Source organism: Drosophila eugracilis, unplaced genomic scaffold (assembly GCF_018153835.1).
Source record: "Drosophila eugracilis isolate 14026-0451.02 unplaced genomic scaffold, ASM1815383v1 contig_2154, whole genome shotgun sequence".
In the NCBI taxonomy this organism is placed as follows: domain Eukaryota; kingdom Metazoa; phylum Arthropoda; class Insecta; order Diptera; family Drosophilidae; genus Drosophila; species Drosophila eugracilis.
Window position 1 is genome coordinate 6,613,356 of NW_024573038.1, and position 25,218 is coordinate 6,638,573.

General features: G+C 36.7%; 1 protein-coding gene across 26 annotated transcripts in view; it reads left to right on the forward strand.

Annotated features, from left to right (window-relative positions):
• The window catches only part of LOC108113975 (ecdysone-induced protein 74EF), a 118,017-nt gene that overhangs the window by 31,795 nt on the left and 61,004 nt on the right, over nucleotides 1–25,218 (forward strand). The window contains exons 1-2 of one of the 26 annotated variants that reach the window (XM_017224698.2): nucleotides 5,022–5,876; nucleotides 7,047–7,368. The exons of 22 other annotated variants lie outside the window; for them this stretch is intronic. In XM_017224698.2, the coding sequence (XP_017080187.1) occupies nucleotides 7,357–7,368 (12 nt within the window). In that variant the 5' untranslated portion in view covers nucleotides 5,022–5,876; nucleotides 7,047–7,356. Of the gene's footprint in view, nucleotides 1–5,021; nucleotides 5,877–7,046; nucleotides 7,369–25,218 lie in introns of those variants that run through there. 3 more of the 26 variants (XM_017224697.2, XM_017224712.2, XM_017224699.2) reach the window with 3 other exon arrangements.

The following is a 25,218-nucleotide window of genomic DNA, read 5'->3' on the forward strand; positions in this document are numbered from 1 at the left end:
TGTTGAGATAAGCAGTTTTGCCATTTGTCCGTGCAAGTTTTTCGAAAAGCTTTCCCTTTAGAAGTAAAAACTTGTTTTTTTCAACCGAACTAAGGCGGAAGCGGGGTGTGGATGTGTTGGGGGGAGGGCATTTGACATGTGTTTGCTGCAGCAGCAAGCAAGCCACTTCTTCCTTCTTTTTCGCCCTTGTGGCTAAAAAGAACTTGGCAAGTTTTTCGGCGTCTCTAAGCTTCTGCCGGCCAAGAAAAGTATATTCATTATTTTGTTTTCATTTTCTGCGGCTGCCCGAGAGCGAAGTTTGCAATTGAATTTTATTGTATCTCCTTGGAATTTAGTCAAAAATAATACGGCCCTTTCAAATAGATTTTTATGCGAGTGTGCGAGTGCCAAAAGGAAGAAAGGGGGGGAAAATAAAGTGGAAAGCCCATTATGGAAGGCCTCTTAGTAGCTACTATGTAATGGGTTTTCTACGAATCGAGTGAATTAAACTTAATGTTTGTTTATTTATTTTTATGGCTCTAGTTTAGGAGATATATATATAGATACCTTTTGTTCACTATTTGCATTATCTTCTCAACTAAAATCAAGAAATATTACGCAAATCAGCAACGTAGCGAAAACCCAAAGAGACCACAGTTAAATACACATACAGAGCAAACCAAATGAAAGGAAGTGGGTGGAAAGTTGTGGGAGTTGGCCAGGAAAAACGAAGAAATAAACCCCAAGCCAGAACCTAAAAAATGCTTTTATCATTCTTCAAATGCTGCATACATTTTGGCTTTATTATACACTGAAAGGAAAATGTTTTTAGTTTTTTAGGTTCTGATAAATCGGAAAAGTTTTTAATCAGACATAAACTCACAACAATAGAAAATTCAGAATAAATAATAAATATCTTACCTAAAACATAATTTATTTTGAAATTTTTTAAGACAGTTCTTTCTTCTCTTTACTGAGTAATATTTATTTATATTTAATACCTTTTTTTTATAGTAAAGTATAATTTTTAGTGTAAACGCCTGCTCTATTTTCCCCCTCGAATTTTCCCTGCCCCTACATATGCCGCAGTTGCTCTTTGCTAATGGCCTGATGACGCGTCATCGTCGTCCCATGGGCTGCTTTTCTGTCTGAGAGTCGCTCGCAAATTATAATTGAGTGCATGGCGAGCGCATTGAACTGTGGGGTCTGCCTGTACCATCACTCCTCCACCATCTAGTATACATAGTATATATAGTTTAAACTGTATAGTTAATGCAAAGTACCCGTTAATTCGAAGGAGAATTGATAGAATTTTCAACAAATTAGGGAAGTAAATAGATTATTTACAAAAATACTTAACCAAAATTTTGTAAATAAATTAGAATTTGCTTGATCAGATGATAAAGTGAAATATATTAGTGATTCATATATATCTAACCTGAGGTATCTATAATCTCATCTTATGAATAACTTATCTTAAGATAACAGTAAGGATTTCCCATTAAAAGGGGTATCAAAGATCCCACTACGTAGACCACTTCGACCTATTACATACCTTTATTCCCCCTTTTTCTGCGGTAAAAAGTCAAGGCTCCAATGGGAATTCCAGGAAAAACCTCCAGTTAAAGATGTGAACTCGTCGTCTGAATATGGAAGCAGCTTCTGTTTCTTTTTATTTTATTTTTTTTTGTATTTTACCACTTGAGACGCACAGGTCTCCCTGCCATTTGGGCCATAAATTCGAGCGCCACATTTCGCCATTTTAATGAATGGTTTTTTTAATGCAATGGTTTTTGGCTCGTTAGGAAGAAGAGAGCGACCGAAACGGCAGCATTGCTCTGGCTGCTTTAATTTATTGACTAATTTAGGCGGCTGGAGCGGTAAGAGCTCTACTAGCAGTCAGTAATAGATACTTTTAGCCTCTGCTAAATGGGCAAACAGGCTTTTGGCTTTTTAATTAGACGCTATGTTGCCTTTTTTTTCGTTTTGGCAAGGGAATTTAATTTAATTAATGCAGATTTGATGGTAATACTCAAGGTCATTGGGGTTGGGGAAGTAGCTTGAGTGGGATAAGTAATCTCATAAAGTCACAATTAATTGGAGTGAGGGGAAGGGGAAAAGCTCAACCCAAGGGTTTCCAATTTGCGCAACAACCGAATGAACACATGTGTTTATGGCTGCCCCCGGAAAAACAGACAAACCCTTTTTCAGAGCCCTTTTACTCCACTCCTTTGATTCCCTTTAAGCTTGTAGACTTCACTGTAGAAGTACTGTTAAAAAATATATTTATTTTAAATTTTCTATATTTTGCTTTTAATTCCCAATTATATTTTTAATTCAAATTATTAAAATATATAAAAAACATTATAGTTTTAAAATCAATTTGTCGTTCCCATAAAATTTGTTCTTCTTTATTCACATGCCCCAAAAAGTATGCTTTATGTTTTCGGGGGAACACATTTAATTTGCTTCGTGCGAGATTTTATCTGCTTTCCACGCCATTGCTGATTCTCTCAGCTCACACCCTTAGAACTTCTCACTCCCTTAGAGTTTGGGGGAAAACCCTCCACCCCCTACGGTCTTTTACCCCCCTCCATTGGGCACCTTTTGTCATCGTTTTCTCCTGCTGTGCGTCCTTCGCGTTCTGGGCGCGATAACAGGCATCATAAATCCTTTGCTCCTTGTAAATGGCACCCCGACAGATCCCCCAACAGCAGCTGCCACGCCTCCTGCCTACGCCCAAAGAGGAGAGAGAGGATGTTTGTAGGTGTAGACTGAAACAGAAACAGCTTCTGTTTCGCTTTTGGCCATCGTTTGTTATTGTTTGCGGTTAGTTGGCCGCATTTCCTCCCCTTTTCCCTCTTTACATATATCAAATTCAGAGGCAGGTCAGCTCCCAAGAGTGGAAAGGGGGGAAAAGGGAGGTTAGGTGGCTTGATAGCTCAGAGTGAGGCATTTTCCTTTAGTTTTCCCCCAAGTCGCGCTTGGCTGAAGACTGAGGGGCTGGCGGAAACTTCAGGCATTAAGTGCGAATAAGCTTCAATATGGCTTTGAAATGCAACTAAAGGTGGTTTACTGGCATTAAAGTTGTCTAAGGAATTAAATGTCCTTAATTTAAACTGAAGACTTTAATATTTTTTATAAAAAAAAAGGAAATTATTGTATCTCACACACATTTTTCTTCATTCGAATCACTTTTCATCCCATTTTCCATTAAGCATATTAAATTTGATTTACCTCCTGATCATACCCCCAATTTGTGACCTCTTATTTACCATTCCATATTTAAGTTACTTTCATAACTTATTGGCTGATGTTTTATACCTAAACTTTTCCTCCGAGTTTTCCCTGAGCCCGTCTGCATTCAATTTTTCGCGATGCTTTGCCTGCCTCAAGGAGATTAGCTACGGAAAAAAGAAGGGAAAATCGTTGGAAAAGTGGTGAAAAACCTAGCCACGTTGCTCATTTTTGGTCGTCTAACGTTTTTCAGAGTGTTGGCGACAATTTGCCGGCCAAAAAGGGATTAAAAAGTTGCCACCGTGGGGACTTTTGCATTTATGCGGGTGGCGGGTGGTAAATCCAGAAACAGGGAAATCGAGGAGGGAGGCGGAAATCTAGTGGGGGGCGCTGTCACCGTATCATGTGCAGCCTTTCGTTTTGCATGCAGTGCGAAAATTTTCTCACTTTCTATGACTGACTATCTCTCTCGGTCAGCCAGCAGCTTTCTCTTTCACTCTGTTGGGGAATATCTATTTGAATTTCAAATCTAGGGGGCTTCCTTTTTTACCCCCCTCCCTTTCCCCATTTTCAACCGCTCCCCTACCCTTCCCCTTTCTCCACCCGCCCGGTTTTCCCCGCACGTTTTGCGTTTTCAAAGTGACGCCTGCTGCTGCCCGTCGCGTTAATAAGCCTCCCCGAAAAACCACGCCTACTAGTTTATGTTGCTAGTTATGCACTGCAAAATAAATTTATTTTTATAATTTAATGCAATTTGTAAACAAAAACTGATAAAAATGTACTGACTTTTAGGGAATTTAAGGTAATCATCATATCTTCCAGATATTATAATTTTCATATTATATTCAATCAAAGCATCATTAAAATGGATTACTTTAAATTACTCATTATACAACATTTTATTCCCAAATTTTATAGAATTTTTCCCTGTGTATTTCCACCAGAACCGTTTCGTTTTTCCTTCTTTTTCACCCAGCAACATGAGGCTAATGCAATCTTGACAAGCGTTGTCCTGGACAACCGAAAATGAGGCTTGACACTTTTGATTTGGTTTTACTGGACCACCCGACTATCATCCAGTATTTCCACTGCTACCTCTCCTCTTCCACTCCCCTCTACTGCCATCCCTCCCCCCTGTGCCTTTGCCTGTGCAGAAAACAAACCAAAGCTGAATTTTCACCCTTTCCAACTCATGGCGAATTTTTGATTTGTCGGTCCTCGGACGTTGTTTGTTGAGCCTATATGATGGGCGTATATTCTGAGGGAGGAGAGCGGTGAAGCTGGGAAAGGGGAAGAACTGACGGAACTGAGACAATGCCAGAAGGCGACTTTTTGATAGTCAAAAATGAGTTGAAAGCTTCAAGAGGGAGCGATGTTCTGAACTCTTTTTCTAGCAATAAAAACATGAGATACAGTAAAGCTGCCGGAATTTGGCTTTAAAATTGGATTAAAAAAGGAGTATTAAATAAATATATTGGATTTTATTTTTTTAAATTGATAAATTAGTTTATTTTCACCTGTTTTTTAAAGTTCAGCAAAAAATTTTACACCAACTTTTTGCAAACCTTATTGTGGGTTTTAAAAATATATATTTCCTAATAATTATATAAATTAAACTTATAAATATTTTAATTATAAACTTACACAAAAGCCGTTATTAAAATTTCAAAGTCCTCTAACAGTTCGATAACATTATAATCGATAACAGAATGTTAAGTAAAAGAGCTCATCTGGCAGCCGCACAACGGCAACGCAATGGTGAGAAATCCCATAACGCGTTCTGCCAACAGAGAGCGACGAAATAGAGTGCAAGGCGGGCGCTGAAAAAACGGTTATCACAGTTGCGTTCTCTCGCTCTTCGCAACAAGTCGTGGGTGTCGGATTAGCGGTAAAATCGCATTTCCCAGTGGAAATTCGGCACGCTTGAAAGTGAAAACAAAACGTACACGCACGCACACACATACGCATCAACGAATTAAATCACAAATAAAGCTGAAAACGGTACAAAATCAAAATAATATGCGAGGGAGGATGGGGAAAATTTAGAAAGAAAAAACGAAGGAAAAATGCGGTGTTTATTTTTGAAACGCGAAAAGTGCAGTGCCGAAATAAGCGCTAAAAGCGAATGAAATGAGGAAAACGCGCAGATAAATGAAATGAAAAGTTAAAAATAAATATATATGCCATGCGGCTGGGAGGAGAATCAAGCAGAAAAAGAAGAAGAGCCAGAGCAGAAGCGAGGGACGTGATTTCTCTTTATTTCGCCTGTCCGTATTCTGGCCTCCTATACTATACCCCTTCCCCTTCTTTTGCTCAAATGTACGCCCACCGACTGTCCGCAGCATCCAACCAAAAATTAGGAAACATTAAAAAAAGAAACAAAAATTCATTCACAGCGCACATGTTTTTGTGGCCATTGCTGTGTTGTTGCCTTCGCCGCCTCCGTTTCGTCAGCTCGTTTATCCTGCCATCCTTTTTGGCCGCTCTCCAAAGATTCTGATTCGATTTTTCCCACTCATCTGGCATTCTCTCTTGTTCTCTCTTATGCGACAGCATCTCAGTCGCTCTCTCTCGCTGCCTCTCAGCTGCTTTGTTTGTCCGCTTTTCGCCAAAAAATAAAAATAACACAAAAATATATAGAAAAACTTGTAATAAAATCGGTAATAAAGTCGGAAATAAATCTAACGAAAAACAGATGATGAATTTCGTTTCATAAGTCAATTGGACGGCGAATAGCAGGAAAAAGTGCAGACGCGCGAAAGAAAAAGTATCTCAGGGATGCGTAGTAACGCAGACAATCAAATCCCTTTGTGTGTGATCAAAAATCGAAAAACAGACAGCAAAAATACAGTCAGCGCAGTGTATAGTGAACATTTAAAGGCAGTCAAACTTATTCTTATTGTTAAAAATAAAGTAATATTATGTTAAAACAAGTGTGCCATGAAGTGAAGCTCGAAATATAAAATTAAAATAAACATAAAGCTTAAAAGCATACAGAAGAAAATATAAAATCCTCATTTTTTAATGTAAAGTTTATTATTTTTTCAATAACTGCAATTATCAACACAAATAATTCAGAAATATAATTTCTCTTATCAGTAAAGCGATAAGAATAAATATTTGACAAATAATTCTAATAGAACTTATATTTAAATGATTTTTGAACGTAATTTCCGGTCAAAATTGGTCTTAAAGGATTTGAAATTGCTTTTATGAGACTATTTTATTTTAATAATACTTAAAAAGGAATAGTTTTGATTTTTTATAAACGGTTTTTTAAAAGTTATATGACCACCAATCCATCTAAAAAACAAAAATAAATCGAAATAATCGTCGAAAATTGCATAGTTCTTACTGTAACTGTCTGTCTTTTTGCCGCCCCCTCTTCGATTCCTCTTATTCGCCTCTTTCGCATCATCTCTTTTGTCTCGCGTTTGCGCCGTCTTTTTTGCGCATTTCCCTTTTGGCTTGCTGTTTAGGTTCTGTTTTCGTTACGTTTCGAAAAATTAAAACATCCAGGGAGTTTTCAGTTCAGAGTTTCCCAGGAGGCCCACGGAAAGCCACCCCTATAAAAACAACAAAACAAGAATTTGTACTTTATATACGAGATATTGCCATAACGTCCTCGCTCTTTCGCTCAAATCGCGCCCCATCTCGCTTGCTCGCACGTGCGACATTGAAATATAACACACATATATGTATATTTTATAATATATAATAGTTTTGCGTGTGCGGGGCAAATAATTTCCACATAAAGTGCAAAAACGTGTTCGAAAACACAAAATATATATTTATTATTTTCCTTAATTTCTGACTTACTTATTTTGTAGTCAAATGTCAATGTGTTTCTAAACAAAGAAGGATACGAAAATTGTGCCAAAAAACCAAGATAAATAATCTAAATAAATCAAAAATAGTAATTTGTAAAAAAAAAACAAATGGTATATTTGCAAAAGTGAATGGAAAAATAGTGAACTACCCTTGTGAACAACCCCCTGCAAGTGCACGCAGAGAAATTGTTGAGTGAAAAACAGGAAAAAGAAAAAAGTGAAGGAGTTAACATCATTTGCGAGGCCACTGTGAACATAAAAAGCCGTCAAACTGTGGGGCTCAGGGGCATTTTTTCTTCCTCCGCAAGGAATGTATTATCCGGTAAGCAAAATCCAAATACAAAAACAAATCTAAAGTAAACCTTGGCTAAAACAAACATTGCCAAACATCGCGAATCGTAAATACCACAGGCAAGCAACAATAAAAAGCAAACTCAGCTCTATTACGATGTTTGCTTGCCCGTCTAAAGTTGCATTTTCCAGCTGGGCTTCACCCGGTTGTACAGTGGTAACTTGAAGAGAGTTACCTACTGTGGTTTGTTACAAAAATTACCCCATTTATTATGATCTTCCAGAAGGATCTAAACATTTATCTCTTGAAAGGGCTGTTTTCCCTTTGAAAATTTTGTATTTTTAAATTAAACTCCTCCTCATTTTAAAGATAATATTAAAAATAAAGCCTACCTTTCCCTAAGTGATAGTATAATATTTAACCAGGGGCCACTGTATTCCCCTCGCCACTATTTACTTTTTCTTTCATCCGAAGTCGCAGTCTCTGTGTGTTTTAGTCTCGATTTAAGGCGAATCTTAGCCCGTGCTAAAATCCTTATTAGTCAAACTCTCCGTTTTACACACCTCCTCTCCCTTTCTAGCCGCTGTTTCTGTCTCTGTTTGTTTACCTATTTGCTTAGACGACAGCAAATAATGTCTAATGTTGTAGTCACACGTGTGTGAGGTTCCTCCAAAAAAAAAAAAATCGGGAAAAAAAAGAGAATAAATAAAGCCCTCTTTGAGCCAAATGTTGACTTTGTCTTCGTTTTCTTTTATTTTCTTTATATATATGCGGGACAATTATTTGAGGGGGGTAGAGAAGCGGGGGGTAATTTGATAGCCAAACCAAAAATGCGGGTCGAATTTGCGGCTATTTGGATTTCTGATTTCGGATTTTCGCCTTCCCTCGACTTCCCCACTTGACTTTTGGCCATGTTTATGGTTTGATTTTCTCATTAAAATCAGATACAAATACAACACACAATAAGTTCTTAATATTATATAATTATCTGGCACCAATTTATTGCCTGTTCATTTGATACTTTCATTGTGTTAACAAGAATCGCTATTCATTATTCTTATTTTTTTTTGGCCATTTTCCCACGTTTGCAAATAAATTTGGATTTCTTTTATTAATTTATTTCATTTGTCTTGTCTTCTCTTTTCTTTGCAGGTACGTTTGATATGCGAATTCTATGGGTAAAAAACTACTCTAATGTCATAAGATTGATAAGGAAGTTGGCCTGGTCCTAAGCATAGACCAGATTTTGATGAATGGCCGTAGAAGCTGCTTTTGCGGTTAACGATGGGGTCTTAATGATGTCAGACCGGTGATTTGACATTGAAATTGGTTACTCAAGCTAGAATGGGTTTTTTTTTCGGAGTTTGTTTTTCAAGAAAATTAATGGATATGTCAGTTTAGTGGTTTTATAATGGTTAAGTTTAAGGAGTTATTTGGTTTTAGTAAGGAAAAGTTCTTTTGAAAGGGTAAAAGGCTTGAGGGGAAAGTGTTTTTATACAACTTGTTCTTTAGTTCTTAAAATATTTATTCGATATGACGACTAAAATATAAGTTTTATTCTAGTTCACTCTATTCTTGCCCCATTAATCAAACACCCATTAAAATTTCTTTAAGAATTCCCATTACTCAAGTCTCAACTTGCTTTATAGCGTACTTAACTAAAAAGACTCAACTTTCTAGACGACAGCTATAAAATTTTTTTTAATAATTTCGCAATTGCTCAATGTCGTTGTCAACGCCCTGAATCGATTTATAGTTTCAGTTTATTTCGCAAATGTCACTCAAATTAATTGCAATTAAAAGTTTGCCTCGCCAACTTGCACTAGTCGTAGTAGCAACTAAAATTTTCAAACGTTTCGCACATGCGAAATAAATCCCCAATGAACAGGCAGATACTAAGAGGGGGGAAAAAAATATAGTTTGTGTAAGAAAAAAAAAGAAATATAAAACCAAAATTGCGTCGCATTAAGTGAAACCTTCCTGGCCTGGTCCACCGATTTTTCAATTGAAAAATTGCACATAAATTGCATAAAACTGTTATACGTCGACGGCGGCTGGCATAAATTGTATTTCAGATGTGGTTTTTATGGTAAAGCAGTGTGTTTTTTATTATTTCGTTTTTTTTTTTTAAATTTTGTGGCAGAGAGATCAGAGGAAGTCCATTGTGCGTGCGCACTTAACCGCAAAGTTTTGGTCAAGATTTTGTATCTCAACTCGAATAGTTTGAGGCATTTACAAACAGTGTGTATCAAGATTGTAAAATTGCAAGATGAACTCTTCAATTATACTATGAAAAATCATAAAAATTTAGTAGCTTTCTGAATGATAATGGTCACGAAGCATAAATAATATGGTTATTTCTTGGCTTGCCACATAAAACAGCCTCTTAAATTAACGTAAAATCATGAAACGCACTGTATCTAAAGCAGATATCTCTTTGTCCGTCTTTATGCCTGCTATTAATTATGTTTATTTTGTGTTTATAGCGCTTTGAAGGTTGTTTGGCATCTCAAATGATTTTCATGTACGAAATGACTTTCACTCAATTAGTCTTACACACACATTTTATGTAGGCATGTGTCCGGCATTTTCTTAAGTAGATTTTCCATTTTTTCCATTACCCAGAGTGGCCATCAATCCCTCAACTGATTGGATAGATTCTTGTCATATTTCAATTTCTCATTTTACCCGCTTACCTACCCCCCTCTTGATTGATGGTGCTTTATAATTTTCCACGAGGGGGGAGGGAACCTTTTTTCGTAGAACAGGCAAAGTAAATGTAGAAGTGGCAGTGCATAAGGCCCGCATCTAATTGAGTCCATTTCCATTTTTCAGGCCAAATGATATGACAATTTATTTCAATTAAAGTTGATTTAAAAAATTGCCATTCCGCCTACTCGCTCGGGTTGGCTATCTCGCTCTCCAGACGCATATACAGCGATGATAGAAAAATCTATTTAAATTTCTTAAGTCAATCCAGATAAGACTCTCCCTGAAAGTTATATAAAATCTGGGTTACCTTTTACTTTCAAATTGTTTGTTGATAAATTAGCAACAATTAAGGTCGTCAAAAGTGTATAAATAAGGTGCTGACGATAAAGATCCCTTTTGCGTAATACATTTGGAATGTAAATGGCAAATAAATTGATATTATTTTCAAGTATTTTATTAAGTTTAAGGCTTAATTTAAATAGGTGCCTGGCGACTGGCTAAAAGGTAATTAAATCCGGGTGCGATAATCGTTAAAATGCTCTTAAAAATGCATGTACCAGTTTTGCACAAAAATTTCGAAAAATGGCTCTCAAATAAAATTAGCAAACGAGTAAATTGAATATTTAAAATTAACACAATGCAAATTTGCTGTAACTGACAAGTTCACAGCTCGAGATGAAAGAGCCAAAGATAAACAAACGTTGGCAGTGGAAAATACAACAAAAAACCTGAGGCAATGTGAATGACCGAAACTTTTTTCCCCCCTCTCTCTCTCTCTTAGCTGAGTGAAACGTTTAAGCCAAGTTTCATGCAAATTATTCGGTTCAACGAATGTGGGTCTACCAAGGGGGGGCGAAATGTGGTGGTAAAAAGCGGGGGCTAAAAGCTAATCGCAGGTGTCAGTCACACGAATATATTCCAGGTATATTCCCCCTCCCCACCTAACAATTAGCAAGATCGTCGCACGCCCGCTTTTTGTTTTTTTCTTAGATATATATTTTTTATGAGTCAGCAACAAGCGGACAAAACTTGGTCAAAAGTGTAACAGGTTTTCACCCAGGCTTGTCATTGTAGTGCAGTCGCCAAAGGTAACGGTATCTGTAGCAGCCAAACAGACGGATCGGTGTGGGGTATATGTTTATGGCATTATCTTAGTTTTTAGAGCGATTTCATAATACCTTTCGTTCCGCATGAGCGGTCAGCTCAAGATCAGCTCGATTGAAACTAATTTAATTAGGGGTATTAAAATGATAGTAGAATAATGTTTTATTAAGTGGATCAAGCAGTAAAAAATGTAATTTTTATTAGGAAAATTTTATGGAATTTAAGTTAAGTTGTAACTTTTATGTGGAATTTATTATTAATATGAAAATTTTAAGAAAAAATCTGATTAAAGGCATTTAAATTAGGAAAAATAGATTGGTCTAGTAACTAGACTGTAGTTAATAATAAATATAAATATTTTTAGCGATTGCATGGCATAACCCGAGGTTTATTTTAAATAATTTTCAAGCCACGATCCTCCAATTTACTGCAATTTGCACAATGTATAGCCTATAATGGGTACTTAGTTCCGCTCATTTTTACACTCGACTTTTTTATGGTTTTGTGAATTGTTTTCACTCCATTTCTCGGCTACCATTCAGCACAGCCATTAGTTTTCATTCATTAGCAGTACAAGTGCAGTGCATCAGTTCAGCTTCTTCGTTTTCTTGTATTGCAATCTCTTTCGGCCTCTCTCTCTCTCTCTTTATCTGGCTCTTTGTAACGCCCCCACGTGCTTTTTTGAACGCTTTTGATCGCTCGCTGACACAGTCGACAAATTTTTATTGCCGCCTCGAGTTGATCTCGGGCTTTTGTTTTGCTTTTTTTATTTATTGCGGCCGGCTTTTGTTTTCATTTATCTTCAATGCTCTTCTCTCTCTCATATTCGTTGGTATATATGTTCATATTTTTTTTATAGAGAATATTTTTCGGTTTTTGTTATTTCTATTTTCCTTTGGTCACTACTGCGCTGGGCTACTAAATTTACATTTTATTTGCATGTCATAAACGAGATTTTATTGTAGGCATGTCGTTCGTGCATATATTTGATATTTTTTTTTTTTGTGGGTTTTAGACAAAATATTTTGCTATTGAGTAATCCCGAAAAATGTCTATAAAGTCTGGCCAAGAACAGTGCGTTTCGTTTAGATATAGAAATATATTTGAAATATAAATATGTATGGCTATATTTTCTAAACTTTATAGAGGTTATAAAACTAAATTAGAACTTAAATTACTTAAAATATTTTTCTTGTTATTTATATAGTAATGTTACGCACTGTATTTCTATGGATTGAGTTACTGCTCACTTGATTTAGCATTGAGCAAGGTTTTTAAGTTTTTTTTTTAGGGTTGGTCAACAAATAAAAAGTGGGCAAACAACTTTTGCATGGATTTTTATACAAATAATTGTTGTATTACAAGTTTGTCAAAGTTTGAAGTGGATAGATAGAACTCAACTAAAGTGTTATTAAAAATGGGTTAGGTTTGGTTTAGGAAAAGGAGCTAAAAGTTTATGAAAATGTCTAAAAAAGTTAAGAAAATGAATTGAAATATTAAAGGTATTACCTTTTAATACCCATTACATGCATTTATCGTTTTGTAATTATTATTTTTCACTTAAAAATCTTTAATTGATTCTTCTGATTCATCAACTCTATTAAATACCAACCATGACATCCATTAGAGTGCTTGGTCTCACCTGAATCATTCCCACAACCGGAAATATCAAGAGACATGCAGTCTGTTACTATTTATAGAATGCTGCCTTAACTCTCTTAAATAACTTTGTAAATATCTTTACAAATATCTTTGTAAATAACTTGCATAATTGAAAAGTATGCATAATTTATGCAAATATAATTAATCAACGATTAATGGAGTTTCGTCTCCACCGCAAAGTGTTTTTTTTTGTAATAACAACGACTTTTAATGCCTGGCATATTTACACGATTTTTTGCCATAAATTTTGCGGTTTGAAATAAATGCCAAAAAGTCCGCGCAAATCACTTTAAACGATTCAAGAATGTAAAAGTTTATTTTGTATTTTGTGTTCCTTATAGCGTACTTTTTTTTGTTTGTTTTTTTTTTTAAATATATTTTTTAATGGTGTCTCGAGGTTTTCGCCTTTTCGATGAATTTAATTTATTGGCTAGCTGAAAAGTGCAAATTTGCTACTCGTTGCCACCCGTTTTGGTGGAAAAGTGTGCTCGGTTTGCCTTAACTGTTGGCCAATTAACATAAAACGACAGCACCGGCAACAACAAGGTGAACAAGTCAGGTTGCATTTGGAAAAGATAAATGGAAGATGCGCTCTGGGCTTATAACTAAACGGAAGGGAGGGGTATATACATATATATATTCAACGTCTGGCGCCATTGTTTCGATTGTCTTGACCATAAACGAGTTGCTGACATCATCACACCGGGCTAGTAAACCTGGCCAACTTATGACCTTTACAGCCAGTGACCTTGGGTGTATCACCACACCATCTCCTCCTCCCTTTTTATCGTTTTATTTTTTAAATTATTTGTTAACCTGCAATTGCAAAGACCCAGAACTTGAGTTGGTTGGGTGCTTTAGTAATATTTTGTATTTTTAGGGGTAATAAAGATCATTGATCTTTAGATATAATGCAGATTGAAGTGGCCATAAAGATTAGGAAGCTTAATGCAATGTTTAGATTGTTTTATTAACTTTTTTTAATATTTCAACTTTCATTTTTCCGTTCACTTCTGACTTTTTCAAATACTTTCATAAAACTTATAGGCGTTTAATCTTTGACACATGTTTGTACATAAATTCCCCCACGTACTCATATTGCCTGTGGGATATAATTTCATGTAGTAAACTTCGTTTCTTCCACTCTACTCTCCCCCTCTCAGTAATTTCCATTTACATTAAAGCTTGAATATAAATATATTATTTATTCTTTTTCATTTGACTTTTAGCCTCACAGCCAGTTCTTCTTAAATGTTGTTTTTTTTAATGGCCATCCGTCGGTTTTGTTTACTCAATTTATTTAGTTTTAATTTGTATAAATGTTTATTGAAGTTTAAAGCCCATACAAAGGCGACCTTCAACTTCAGCACGATTTTGTCATCAATTTTCATTTATTAAAAATGTAAAAAAATATTGTATGCCCATATGTGCGCATATTAAATTGCAATTAACATGGCTATTGTAATTAAAATATGAGGGGTTTGGAGTTTGCCTATAAAAAAGGTTAATGTACAGCTGCATTTTAAGTGCAATAAACTTAGTAAGATATTGTTACCTCCGACTAAAACAGCTCGGGAAATGTAGTGGCTACCTACCTACTGACATTTATTTTTATTTTGGGAATAAACATGTCTATTTCCCATCTATTTCCTTTCATTTATCCCTCTGATTAACACACACACACTCGACTAAATCTCATTTCGAACACTTCCAAATGGAAAACCAATCCTTAGCCTTTTCGATGGATTTTTTCTTGCCCTTTTGCTAATTCCCATAGATTGCGGATGCAGTGAGAGAAATTTAAAGAACTTTTACAGTTCGGATTTTGGGTTATAAGAAGTTTAATGTTTGATAATCTGAAATAATTAATATTATTAATGGTAATTCTTAAACAGCAGATAATATCTTATAACTCCGCTTTGTAGCTTATCTGATTATCTTTCCTTATCCTTTTTTTCCCTCTCTGTAAATGAAGTCCATCCTTGAGTTTCCTGTCGTTTCACCCTGCCTGCCAAAATAGACAATTTCCTTTTCTTATTAAATGTTATTTGTATTTCACTCACAGCGAAATGAACGACGTTGAAATGGCCGCCGCTTGACTATTTATTTGTTTTTAGCTTTGTGAGCAGAGCACCTCCTCCCCCCCGTTCCAGATTCACCATCATCATCATCATCATCCATCCATCCCAACAGCCCAGCGCAACCCAACATCCCAACATCCCGTCTGTCCTTTGAACATCATCCAATTACACAGCGAACCGCACCCGGGACACGTGTGCAGCATCTGTTACCAGTTTTGTGGGCCACTCGTCGTTCTCGGCATCATCGATTGATGATGGCGTCTCGCTGGAAACGGTGTACACTGTACCGTGATGAGGGAAGCGGTCCACTAAAATCGGTTTCCATTTGGTCTCGGTTCTGACTGAAGTTTGGCAACGTCGCTATCCATATATATATATATAGATCGCGCTGACATAGCTGAAATGGCTCCAAAACTGACAAACATTTTGTAATTGTGTACCCTGGCAGGCCCTTTACCCTGTCCATTCTTTTTTCTCTTTGCTTTTCTGCTTGCCGCTGGAAACAAATCAAATTGCGAGTCCGTTTCGCCTTCAAAACATATGGGAAATGCCATAGGCACTGAGAGAAAATGGGGCTATGCACTTTATGAATTGGTAAAATGGGAAGAATAGAGCCAAACAACAAGGTAGAATTCAAAATGAAGTTAAAATTTGTTCCTTGTTTTTAAGAACCTTTCATTTTAACCCTTATATTACCATTGGTTTTCTAAGTGAAGGAAAGGGAATAAGACCTAACGAACCGGAACGAAGACGTTGGCCAACCATGGGTTAGCAGTGGACCCGGGGTCAGGGTCGACCTTACGTTTCTCCGGCAAGTGCAAAATAATGGCCAAGAAAGAACAACAGCGGCAAAGAAACGCATACATATTATATTTGGTACCTCTCTAACCGAGTTGCACGGAAAAAAAAGGGAAAACATACACAGAAATGAATAAATGGCAGGGCGAGGGTGAGGAATAGGGGGGGCGTGGCTGAATGGGGTGACCTGAGTGCCAACCCCAAAGCAACTTGGCATCACCATTGTGACATTTAAGAGGCTCAAGAGAGGCAACAGCAGCAGCAGTGGCAGTAAAGCTAAAAACAAAACCCACGCACATCCCATCATACTCTTCCTCTTCCTTCGAAAGCAACCTCTCGACGTCTCCCCCCCAAAAAACCACCCACATTCGCAATTCCCAGAGCAACCCTCGGGGGAAGGCCACCGAGTAGTGTGAAAGGTGTGAGAGTCGAGTCCTTTGCTCAGTGTGTGGCCCCTCAGGAGCTCCATGGGTGCTGGATGCTGCTGTGGAAATCTATATATATAATATATATATACTATATACTATATATATATGTGTGTGTGTGTGTGGCACCTCTGGAGCATTGCATACTTTGTGGTATTGGTGCTGCTTAAAATAATTAAAAATCAATATTTAAACTATGCAATGAAGCCTATCAGGAAACTGAAAGAAGAGAAACAGAGAGGCGAAATGGTGCAGCATTAAAGCAATCAGGAAAATATATAGATAAAGACTGATGGGAATGGTAGAAATGAAAATATTTAAAGGAAATTATTTTAAAAGGGGTTTTTCCTTTAACTTTCTAAGTAACTTAATATCCTTACTAATAATAAGACTTCTCGCAAACTTGCAGACTTCTTTCCAAAGTAATGCCACTTACTTCTTCCTTAAATTATTATTTTAATTTACAGACCACCAACAGATCCTCCTAAAGAAGCCCCCTAAAACTACCATTTATTTAAATTTTCAAATTATAATATTATTCCCCTAGCATAGCTCTCTAATTTATTATTTACGCCTAAAATTTACAAAGATACCCAGCAGAAACGTTGACAACAGCAATTGTCCAACCTGCTTTGAAATTTTCTAGAAGAATTTGCATAATTTCTGATACGGCAACAAAAATGGGAGAAGAATTTAATTATACCATCTTGGTATTACATAATTTCAGCAATTTGCATAAATTTTCACAAAACAGAACGCCCATTTTATGGAAAATTCTACCCCCCAAGGCACAACCACAAAATTATTCCACGAAAACTCTATTTGCCTACGTTTTTTAAAAACGATTTTATTTCCTGTGGTTTTTCCCGCACAGCTTAACAGTCACCAATAATCGAATCAATGGAAAGAGAACGTTTTTCAGATTTTATTTCAATTAAAATGAAAGCAAATCAAATTGAGGTAGTAAAAAGTCAAAGACTTGTCTTAAAATATGCAAATCTTTTTTATTTTCATACTTTTGGCCAGGTTATAAATTAACGTTTGAGCTCGACTTTCTCACAGTGGGTGGCCCCAAAAGCCAGTGACTGAATAAATCAATGATATATACTTGCATATATGTACGGTATATATATCAAAATAAATACTTATAATTCACGAAACAAAAGGCGAGTATGCTGATGACAAGTTCAATTGATTTATAAAGTGGAGCAAATTTTGGAGAGGTATTTCATTGGCAATTTTTCAATTCGATTTATAGGCTGAATAACAACGGAAATGACATAACTCAGCAGGTGCATTTTTAAGAGTGAAACAAAGAATGTTTTGTAAAAATCAGTATTAAAAATAAATCACATTTAAGTGCAAAAAAACAGAGTTATATTGATTTTTCCATTGCTTTTATAGGGAGCTTCATCAATTAAGAGAAATAAAGTTTTTAAGTTTTTACAACGCTTTTTCATTTAACTGCTTTTTCGGTTGTGACTGGCTGGCTGGCATCATTTCAACATAATTAAAAGTAATAGTTTTAAAGTTTTTATAACATCATTAAATACATTTAACTTATTTCACCTATTTTGTCATTTTTTTAACAAATAAAAACTATTCGAAAATGTAAAAGTAAGCCTATTAAATTACCAATTTATATCAAAATATATCAATTTCCCATTCTTTTCTATATATAAACCAAAACCATAAAGTAGAACCACTAAATATTAAACTCCCCTACTAATTTGTAACCCGGAGCCACATTAATTAACGCAGTTTTTCCAATAACCGGAAAATCCCGCATTACCATTGTCATTTCGCTGATAACCGAAAAGTCCGCAGCAGGTGAAAGGCTAAAGGTTCATTAAATGCTCGTCACAGGATACAGGGGTGTGTTTTTCGGGGTCTCATTAGATAAATCCCACCAGTATTCAGATATATATATGTATATATATAGTCTATATTGGGTAACATTAACGCTGTCAGTCTTGCGGGCCAATGACAATTAGGCTGGTGATAAGATAAGCCGCCAGAAAGCTGCTGCCTAAACCAATTTCGGTTGGTTGCTTTTTTGGTTTTTGTGAACGGGTTGGGGAACCCCTTTTTATCTCAAAATTAAATGGTGGCAGCTGTCACACACACACACACTCCCACACGCCCCTAAACTTCGAACTTTGACTTTGAGTGCGTTTGTTGCCATTTTCAGTTGCCGCTTCAATCAAAAAAGTTTGCCATCCACACACGATATTAGCCTTTTTGTTGTTTTTCGCCGTTTTGTTTGTTATCTAGATATATGTAACTGTCAGAGGGGGCTAGCTAAAGTTTTATATCTATTAGTTTGCCTGCCAATCAGGGTTTTGTATATGTGAAAGGAATTTTATTGTTAGGTGCGGTGGCATGACAAGGCGTAAAGTATCTTTCAGATATCTCTCAGTTAAAGCTTCAACTTCGCTGGAATGTATCTGAGAAGAGTTTATAGCCCAAAGTGGATATTCCAAGCCAAATAAAAATTTAATTTCCAGAGAATTTCCAGCATAAATTTACATTATCCCCTGGCTGCTTGATTGCTTTTGGGTCTCAAATTTTAAACGAGTATCCCCATTTATTTTTTTTAACCCCCTTCCATGCGTCATATGTGCCAGCTCATCTCGGTTTCGCCTTCTTCTTTTTTCCTTTTTTAATGCCCCCAAAAATTGTTGTTAATTACGTTGTTGCAATGTGGCCAGGAAAAATGGGTTTCTCTACCATGAATAAAATATTAATTAAAGACTTTGCTTGGACATCCGCAACGAAGGCAAAAAAGTTGTGGCCACGTTGACCAGATTTTCGGTTTGGCTATTGAGGGCAGAAAGGAGGTTTTTTTTTCGGTTGTGACAACTTTCCAGGAAAATTTATTAAATGTCATACAGGCAAAACTGATAATGAAAAGACCAGCAGGGCAAGAATAAAAAAAAAACTATGTGTCAATTTTCCTTGTTTTTCGTGTGGTTCCCATCCAAAAGTAAATTAATTTAAATTTTTGAAAAAATGTGCTGACAGCTGGGAGGCGAAAATAAAAATGCCAAGGCAGCCGCTGACTCATTCCTTCGATTGAGAATTTTTTCCAGTTTGAATTTTTTTAATTTATCTAACGAATATGACCATTTAATTATAAGTTTATTTCATAAAAAGTGTGAAGTTTTTAAATAAGAATAAATTTAAATTGAACATTTAGCTAGTAATAGTCCACTTAACTCCGCTTGATCATAACACTTTATTAAGTTTATGTTTATGAATAACATTTAAATTTATTTATAAAATGAACTACAATGCTGTGTGTCTTTCAATTAAATTTTGATTTCATTTTACCAATACATTTTGGAGTGTTTTCTCGAGCAAATCCTTAATTAAGTTTGTCGTGTGGCAGCCGCACATAATTTTGAAATGCCCTGGCAAGGCAAGTTGGCATCTGTTTTCTGCTGACAGCTAATCTAATCTATGAGGATGCTTATCCTGTTCTCAGACACAGATATATATATAGGAGTTATATATATATATATATCATCAACATGGAGATGCAGCTTGCAGCTGGTGTAGAAAATTAGGCACTCGAAGATTTGGGGAATAATTTATCTCTACATATTAGCGCGTACATTTGTGTTTGTCAGAATACCGAGTTCCATGGGAAGTGTCGTAATAAATTTCTGACTGAAGACAACCAAGAACTTTGGCAAATAAACTTTTGCTGTTTGCGCACTTGGCCTGCCTTGGAAAATGCTGCCATGTCATGCCAAATGCAAATCCCCCAGTTTATAGAGATGCCAAGATGCTGTTTGGTGTGCCAAAGGTGTCAGATTCATTGACTGAGAAGTTTGCACAACTCAAGCGAAGCAATATATATATATATATCTTTTGAAAGGTCCAAGTTGGTTGCTTTGATGTGTTGTGGCTGGCGAAAATTAATTAACCTCACAGCATAATAAATCAATAATTAAAAGTCAAGTTTAGGCATAATTTCCATCATCTTTTTTCGTCTATTTATATACCTAAAAGCTAAACCATTTAAGCCATTTGCTATGGTTACCCTTAAGCCAAACTTCTGGCCGCTGCTTGTGTCAGTTCATTAGGTTAATTAAAAGTACAACAAATTTTCTGAGGGTTTCCTGCTGTCATCGAACCCATCATTAAGCCTAAATCGAAACCACAAAAACACAAGAAAAAATATAAGCAATTAGAGCTTAAAAATGTTTTGTTCTCAAACAGATTGCGTTACAGCGTTTTCAAGCTTTTGATTTATATGCCTGACTGCCCAAAAAAATGTTGTATTTTGAACATTTCAATCAACGAAAAGGAAACGCCACACACAAAAATAAAAAAAAAATAATTAATCAAGATTTCATTTTTATGTTTTTCATTTTTTTACGGCTTTTTTGTTTTGCTTTTTGCAATAATTTAAAAGAGAACGCTCGCCCAGAATGTATTCTTATTGGGTTTCGACTTTGAGATATTTTTGCACGCTTGAAGCGATTTGTCCTTGAGTCGAGGCTGTTCAAGTCGAGCTCAAAGCCCTCGAAGTTTCTCATTTTTTCCCTCCTTATATCTATATATATATACAAACTTATGGTCAACTCTCGCGGTTGTCTGGTCTGATTATGACACTACTGCCAATGCCTCTCGAAAAAAAAAAGCCCGGCTTCTTCGGCGTTAGAGGAACCGGAATAACCAGTGGAAAACTGCGCCGACATCATCCAACCAACAACTACAGTAAAGACTGGAGAAAAACAGCGCAAAACAGCGGAGAGTAGTAGGCAGAAAAGCGAGTGCATTAAACTCGGTTAGTGACAGTGAAAGTGGTTGGCGCAGTTACTAACTGGGCCTGTCTGTTGCCGACTGGTTCACGATTACATGACCAATTTTAATTTATGGAAAGGATTGTGACGCTCACTCCTAGGGCAAATAAACATGTTACCCAATGGAATGGTTTTGGGCCAAACAAAAAGTAAAGTTTAGATCTTGTAGAGATTGGAAAATGAGAACGTGAGTTTGGATCAGTTTTTAGGGCTGTCTATCCAGCTGTTTGTTAAAAAAAGAATGTTCACGTCTATTTGTTTGTTGTATTATTGAAATTGAAAAATATTTTAATGCATACTCAAAGACACTCTGTGAATTGAGAAAATTAAGTAAAGTTTACTATAAAAACCAGCTGCATTTTTCTTGTATTTGGCAATAGATTTTATTACTTGTAAATTGAGGAAAATTCATGGATGCATACAGCTGTTTATTACTACAAACTCGTACCTGCTGGCTGCAAAAATTTGCAGTTTTTCAGTATTGCATCACAAATATGGCGACGATGCGCGCATAATTTGACATTTCCGGTGGCAAAGCACACCTCTAGGTGCAGAGGGAGAAAAGAAGAGTGAGTCTGAAATGGACAGCAGTGAAATGACGGGATATAAAAGCCGAAGTGACAACGATTTTTTCTCATTTATTTAATTTGTTTTTTTTTCCTGTTGTGATTTTCTGTATGCACGCGCGAGTGGCAATAATTTATTCAATCAACGCAAAAGCCAACACCAAACGAGCACTCACATGGGGCACTCACAAATACCAACAGATACATGGATACTTGAATATACAGATACGTAGATACTCGAATACTCAGATACTCGAATACCCAGACACTTGGCACGCGGAGAGCCTAAATTGTCTAATGATGCCATCATTTGAGGCGGACACACAGCAGACAGCGTTTTACGATGGCCACGGATTTGGGCCTGGGACTTCTACTACTTCTACTACAGCCTGGGCTAATAAAAATTTACGCATTGTTGGTCGGGGCCATGAGGCAAAAGAAGTCAGCGGGAATTTCAGTTTGAGGGACAGGAAACAGGAAGCAACACTTGATGCGCAGTTATGAAATACAAAAAATACAATATCTGGATGAGTGTGTGTGTATGTTTGTTGTGCGCGCACATGGGTTCGAGTGGGATTGATGGCCGTGTGGCAACAATGGGAATATCTATGGCTACCTGGTCCTAAGTGGTGCGCAGATACCACCACGGCATTTCATAGATACAACATAAAATATTCAACAGGGGAATGGGGGAATGTCTGAGCAGAATATATGAGGTGCAGATAAGCATAATGTATCTGTAAATGGAAAGACTTTGCTTGAATACGAATGACGAAAGTAAATTGTAATTCCTTTTAGTAATCAATAATTATAATGAAGAATTTTAATCTTTTTTTTTTTTAACATTCTCATATTTACGTATCTTTTATTTTTCTGGTTCGTTTGTCGCCAACCCAATTGGCAAATACAGATTTTTTTTTAGACTCCCAGCCATCAGCAAATTGTGCACATGGCTAATTGCAATTTGTTGCGCCTCGCTTTTGGCACCTGATGGGCCATATTAAAGCCAAAAGCAACAAGAAAATATATATATACGCATAAAAACCAAGGTAGATATGTGCATATTTATGTGAAATTGAAACAAATTTGTAATGACAGATGGACGCAAATAGACCAGGGCGCTTGCACAAGAAGAAAATACGCAGCCCCAACTATAATCTATTGTTGGCATTTTATAACTAACTAAACTTTGGCAAAATTTTAAAAGAATTTTTAAATGCATTTTTGAAAATCCCCAAAAGATCTATTACCTTATTTACAAAAATCTCAAATTAGAACTCGAAGAGATTAAGATAAATCTTCAGAAATTCCCTTGAAGATTTCAATCTCTTGTGTAATCCCTTAAGGCCCCAACAAATTCCTTTTCCTACCTCATTTAATCTCTTGGAGGAGTTCTAGTCCCTCTATCATGTAACCCACTCATGTCCAGCTTCAATGAACTGACAAGCTCACATCATTAGCAAGATGGTTGGTTGGGGGCGGGAAAATGGATCCACTCCCCGCTGTCAGGGAACTTATGTGCTGGCATTTTTTTCCTCCCCCAAACTAACCAAAAAAAAAAAAGAAGTCCCACCAAAATCGATGAATCTCCAGTGCTGTTTTTATGCTTGCCGCATCGCTAATTCGAAATCATCCATCAAGCTGGCAAAAAGGCAACTGAGGCAACCCACCAAAGAGTCATTCAGTCACTCAGGGACCCCAACAAAAAATACTACAAAAAAAAAATAGGGGGGAAGACAAATGCAATCTCCTGACTGGTGTCTCCTGGGCGTGTCCCCCAACAAGGGCGTGGCAAGAGACAAAAAAAATAACTCCCAGCAACGCCAAAGTTAGCAACTCTTTTGTCTGATGACAAAAGTTTGTTGTAGGCGCTGTGCGACTTTGACAATGAATTTAGCCTTAAGGCAGCAGCAAAACAAAGCAAAATTCACGACGGGATAAAATCCTGTTTTTGGCCCAGGAATGAAGGCGAACTGGTTTTCTTTTTTTCTTCTTTGGATTGTGGGTGTGTATTATGGAACTGGAGTGCAGTCTCCGGCGACTACGTCATCAAGGCGACTGTTTTTTGTAATATTTTTTTTTGTTGCCTTTGTGGCATAGCAGCGACTATACAATGAGGCAACTTGACTGGGCGCTGACAAAGCGAGATTGATGCCCATCTAGGGCATGTCTTGGTCGCATTCTGGGCGTTGATTATATTGATGGGTGGCCTGGCCAGCAGGAGCATCTAGCTTTAGCTAGGCATCCTTGCCACGAACAGGTAACAAAAAAGACAAAAACCTGAATGAAAATGAATGAAAGTGGAGGAGTGGAGGAGGGGGCAGTATGCAAAAAAGGAAAGCATAGAAACTGCTGAAAGAATGTTGCATAAAGGGTGTATATTCATCAAGCAAAAAGTTACCATTTTGGGCAAGGGTTAATGGATGGGTTTTTGTAAAGGTTTCTGTAAAAATATTAGGCATTTTAATGAATTAAAGGATTTTTGAGAAGATAATTCGATGGTTTTGTAGGTCAGTTTATTCATTTATTGTTTTTTTTTTAGGAAAACATAGGATTATCCTAATAAGATCGGTAGCTTTAAGTCTCAGACAAACCATCTTTACAAGGCATTATACTTCCCATAACCATAGCCTAAGATTCTTTTTTGGCTAATTTGTGCTAATTACTTATTCTCTCTTCTCTTTGCTACTTTTTCATTACAGGTAAGTTTGAGGAACTCATAAAATTGCGTCAGGGCAAAGTTACCTTATGAGTGCTGGAACCCACGGGCAACTTTAATTAGTAACAAAAAAAAAAAAAAGAAATATAAAAAAAATCTTCACGCCTTCTGAAGGAAACTTTGGACTTAAGATTTGGTCATAAATCTTGCAAAACACGAAAAGCAACAGCAAGGGAAAACAGGGGGAAAAAAAACAGGTGCTCCAATGGCCAAAAGTCCAGTAAATTGGATTAAGATGAAAGAGGCCTAGGCAGTGATAGTGAGAGAGATAGCTATGGGTTGGAGGACCCCGGAGGGAGTGAGATGGGGAATCATCAACTTTTTAATGCCTTGGCAATTTTATGCTTAATATTTTCGTTACCTGCATCAAAAAAAGAAACAGTACAAGACCGAAGTAAAAGTCAAGACCCCTTGGAACAGATGCTCCAAGATTTCCTCAAAAGATAAACAAAAACCGAAAGGAAGCGAGAGAGGGAAATATAATAAGTAGAGTGAAAGGGGGGGATGGAGGGGTAGGGAAGATAAAGCGGAAAGGTAAAGACAGAGATGGACAGTTTTAAGCTTAATAAGATCAAAATCTCGCCGGATTATTTTATACCCAAAAAACTTTTCTTACCTTTTTCGAGAGCCACGCCTCTGTCTCTCTCTCTCTCTGTCTCTCTCCTGGGAACTCAAGGCCCCTTTGCGGTTTTTTGGTCAAGACACGAATTTCGTATATATCTTTCTCTTTTTTTTTATGTCGTATTTTCTGGTGTTATTTTCTTGTTCTTTATTCATTTTCTTCATTTTACTTCTCTTAAGTCAAAAGTTTGTGCTGTGTAAATTATTCGCAAAGCAAACAACTCAAAAGCCAAGCGGGGAATCCTCGAGGGGGATTGGAAAAAGTGTGTGTGTGTGTGAAGGGAGTCACTGTGGAGCCATGTGACATGTTTTGGCAGTTTTTTAACAGAGATTAGAACGTCGTACAAGTTGTAACTTTTTAAGAAGCAGCAGCAGCAG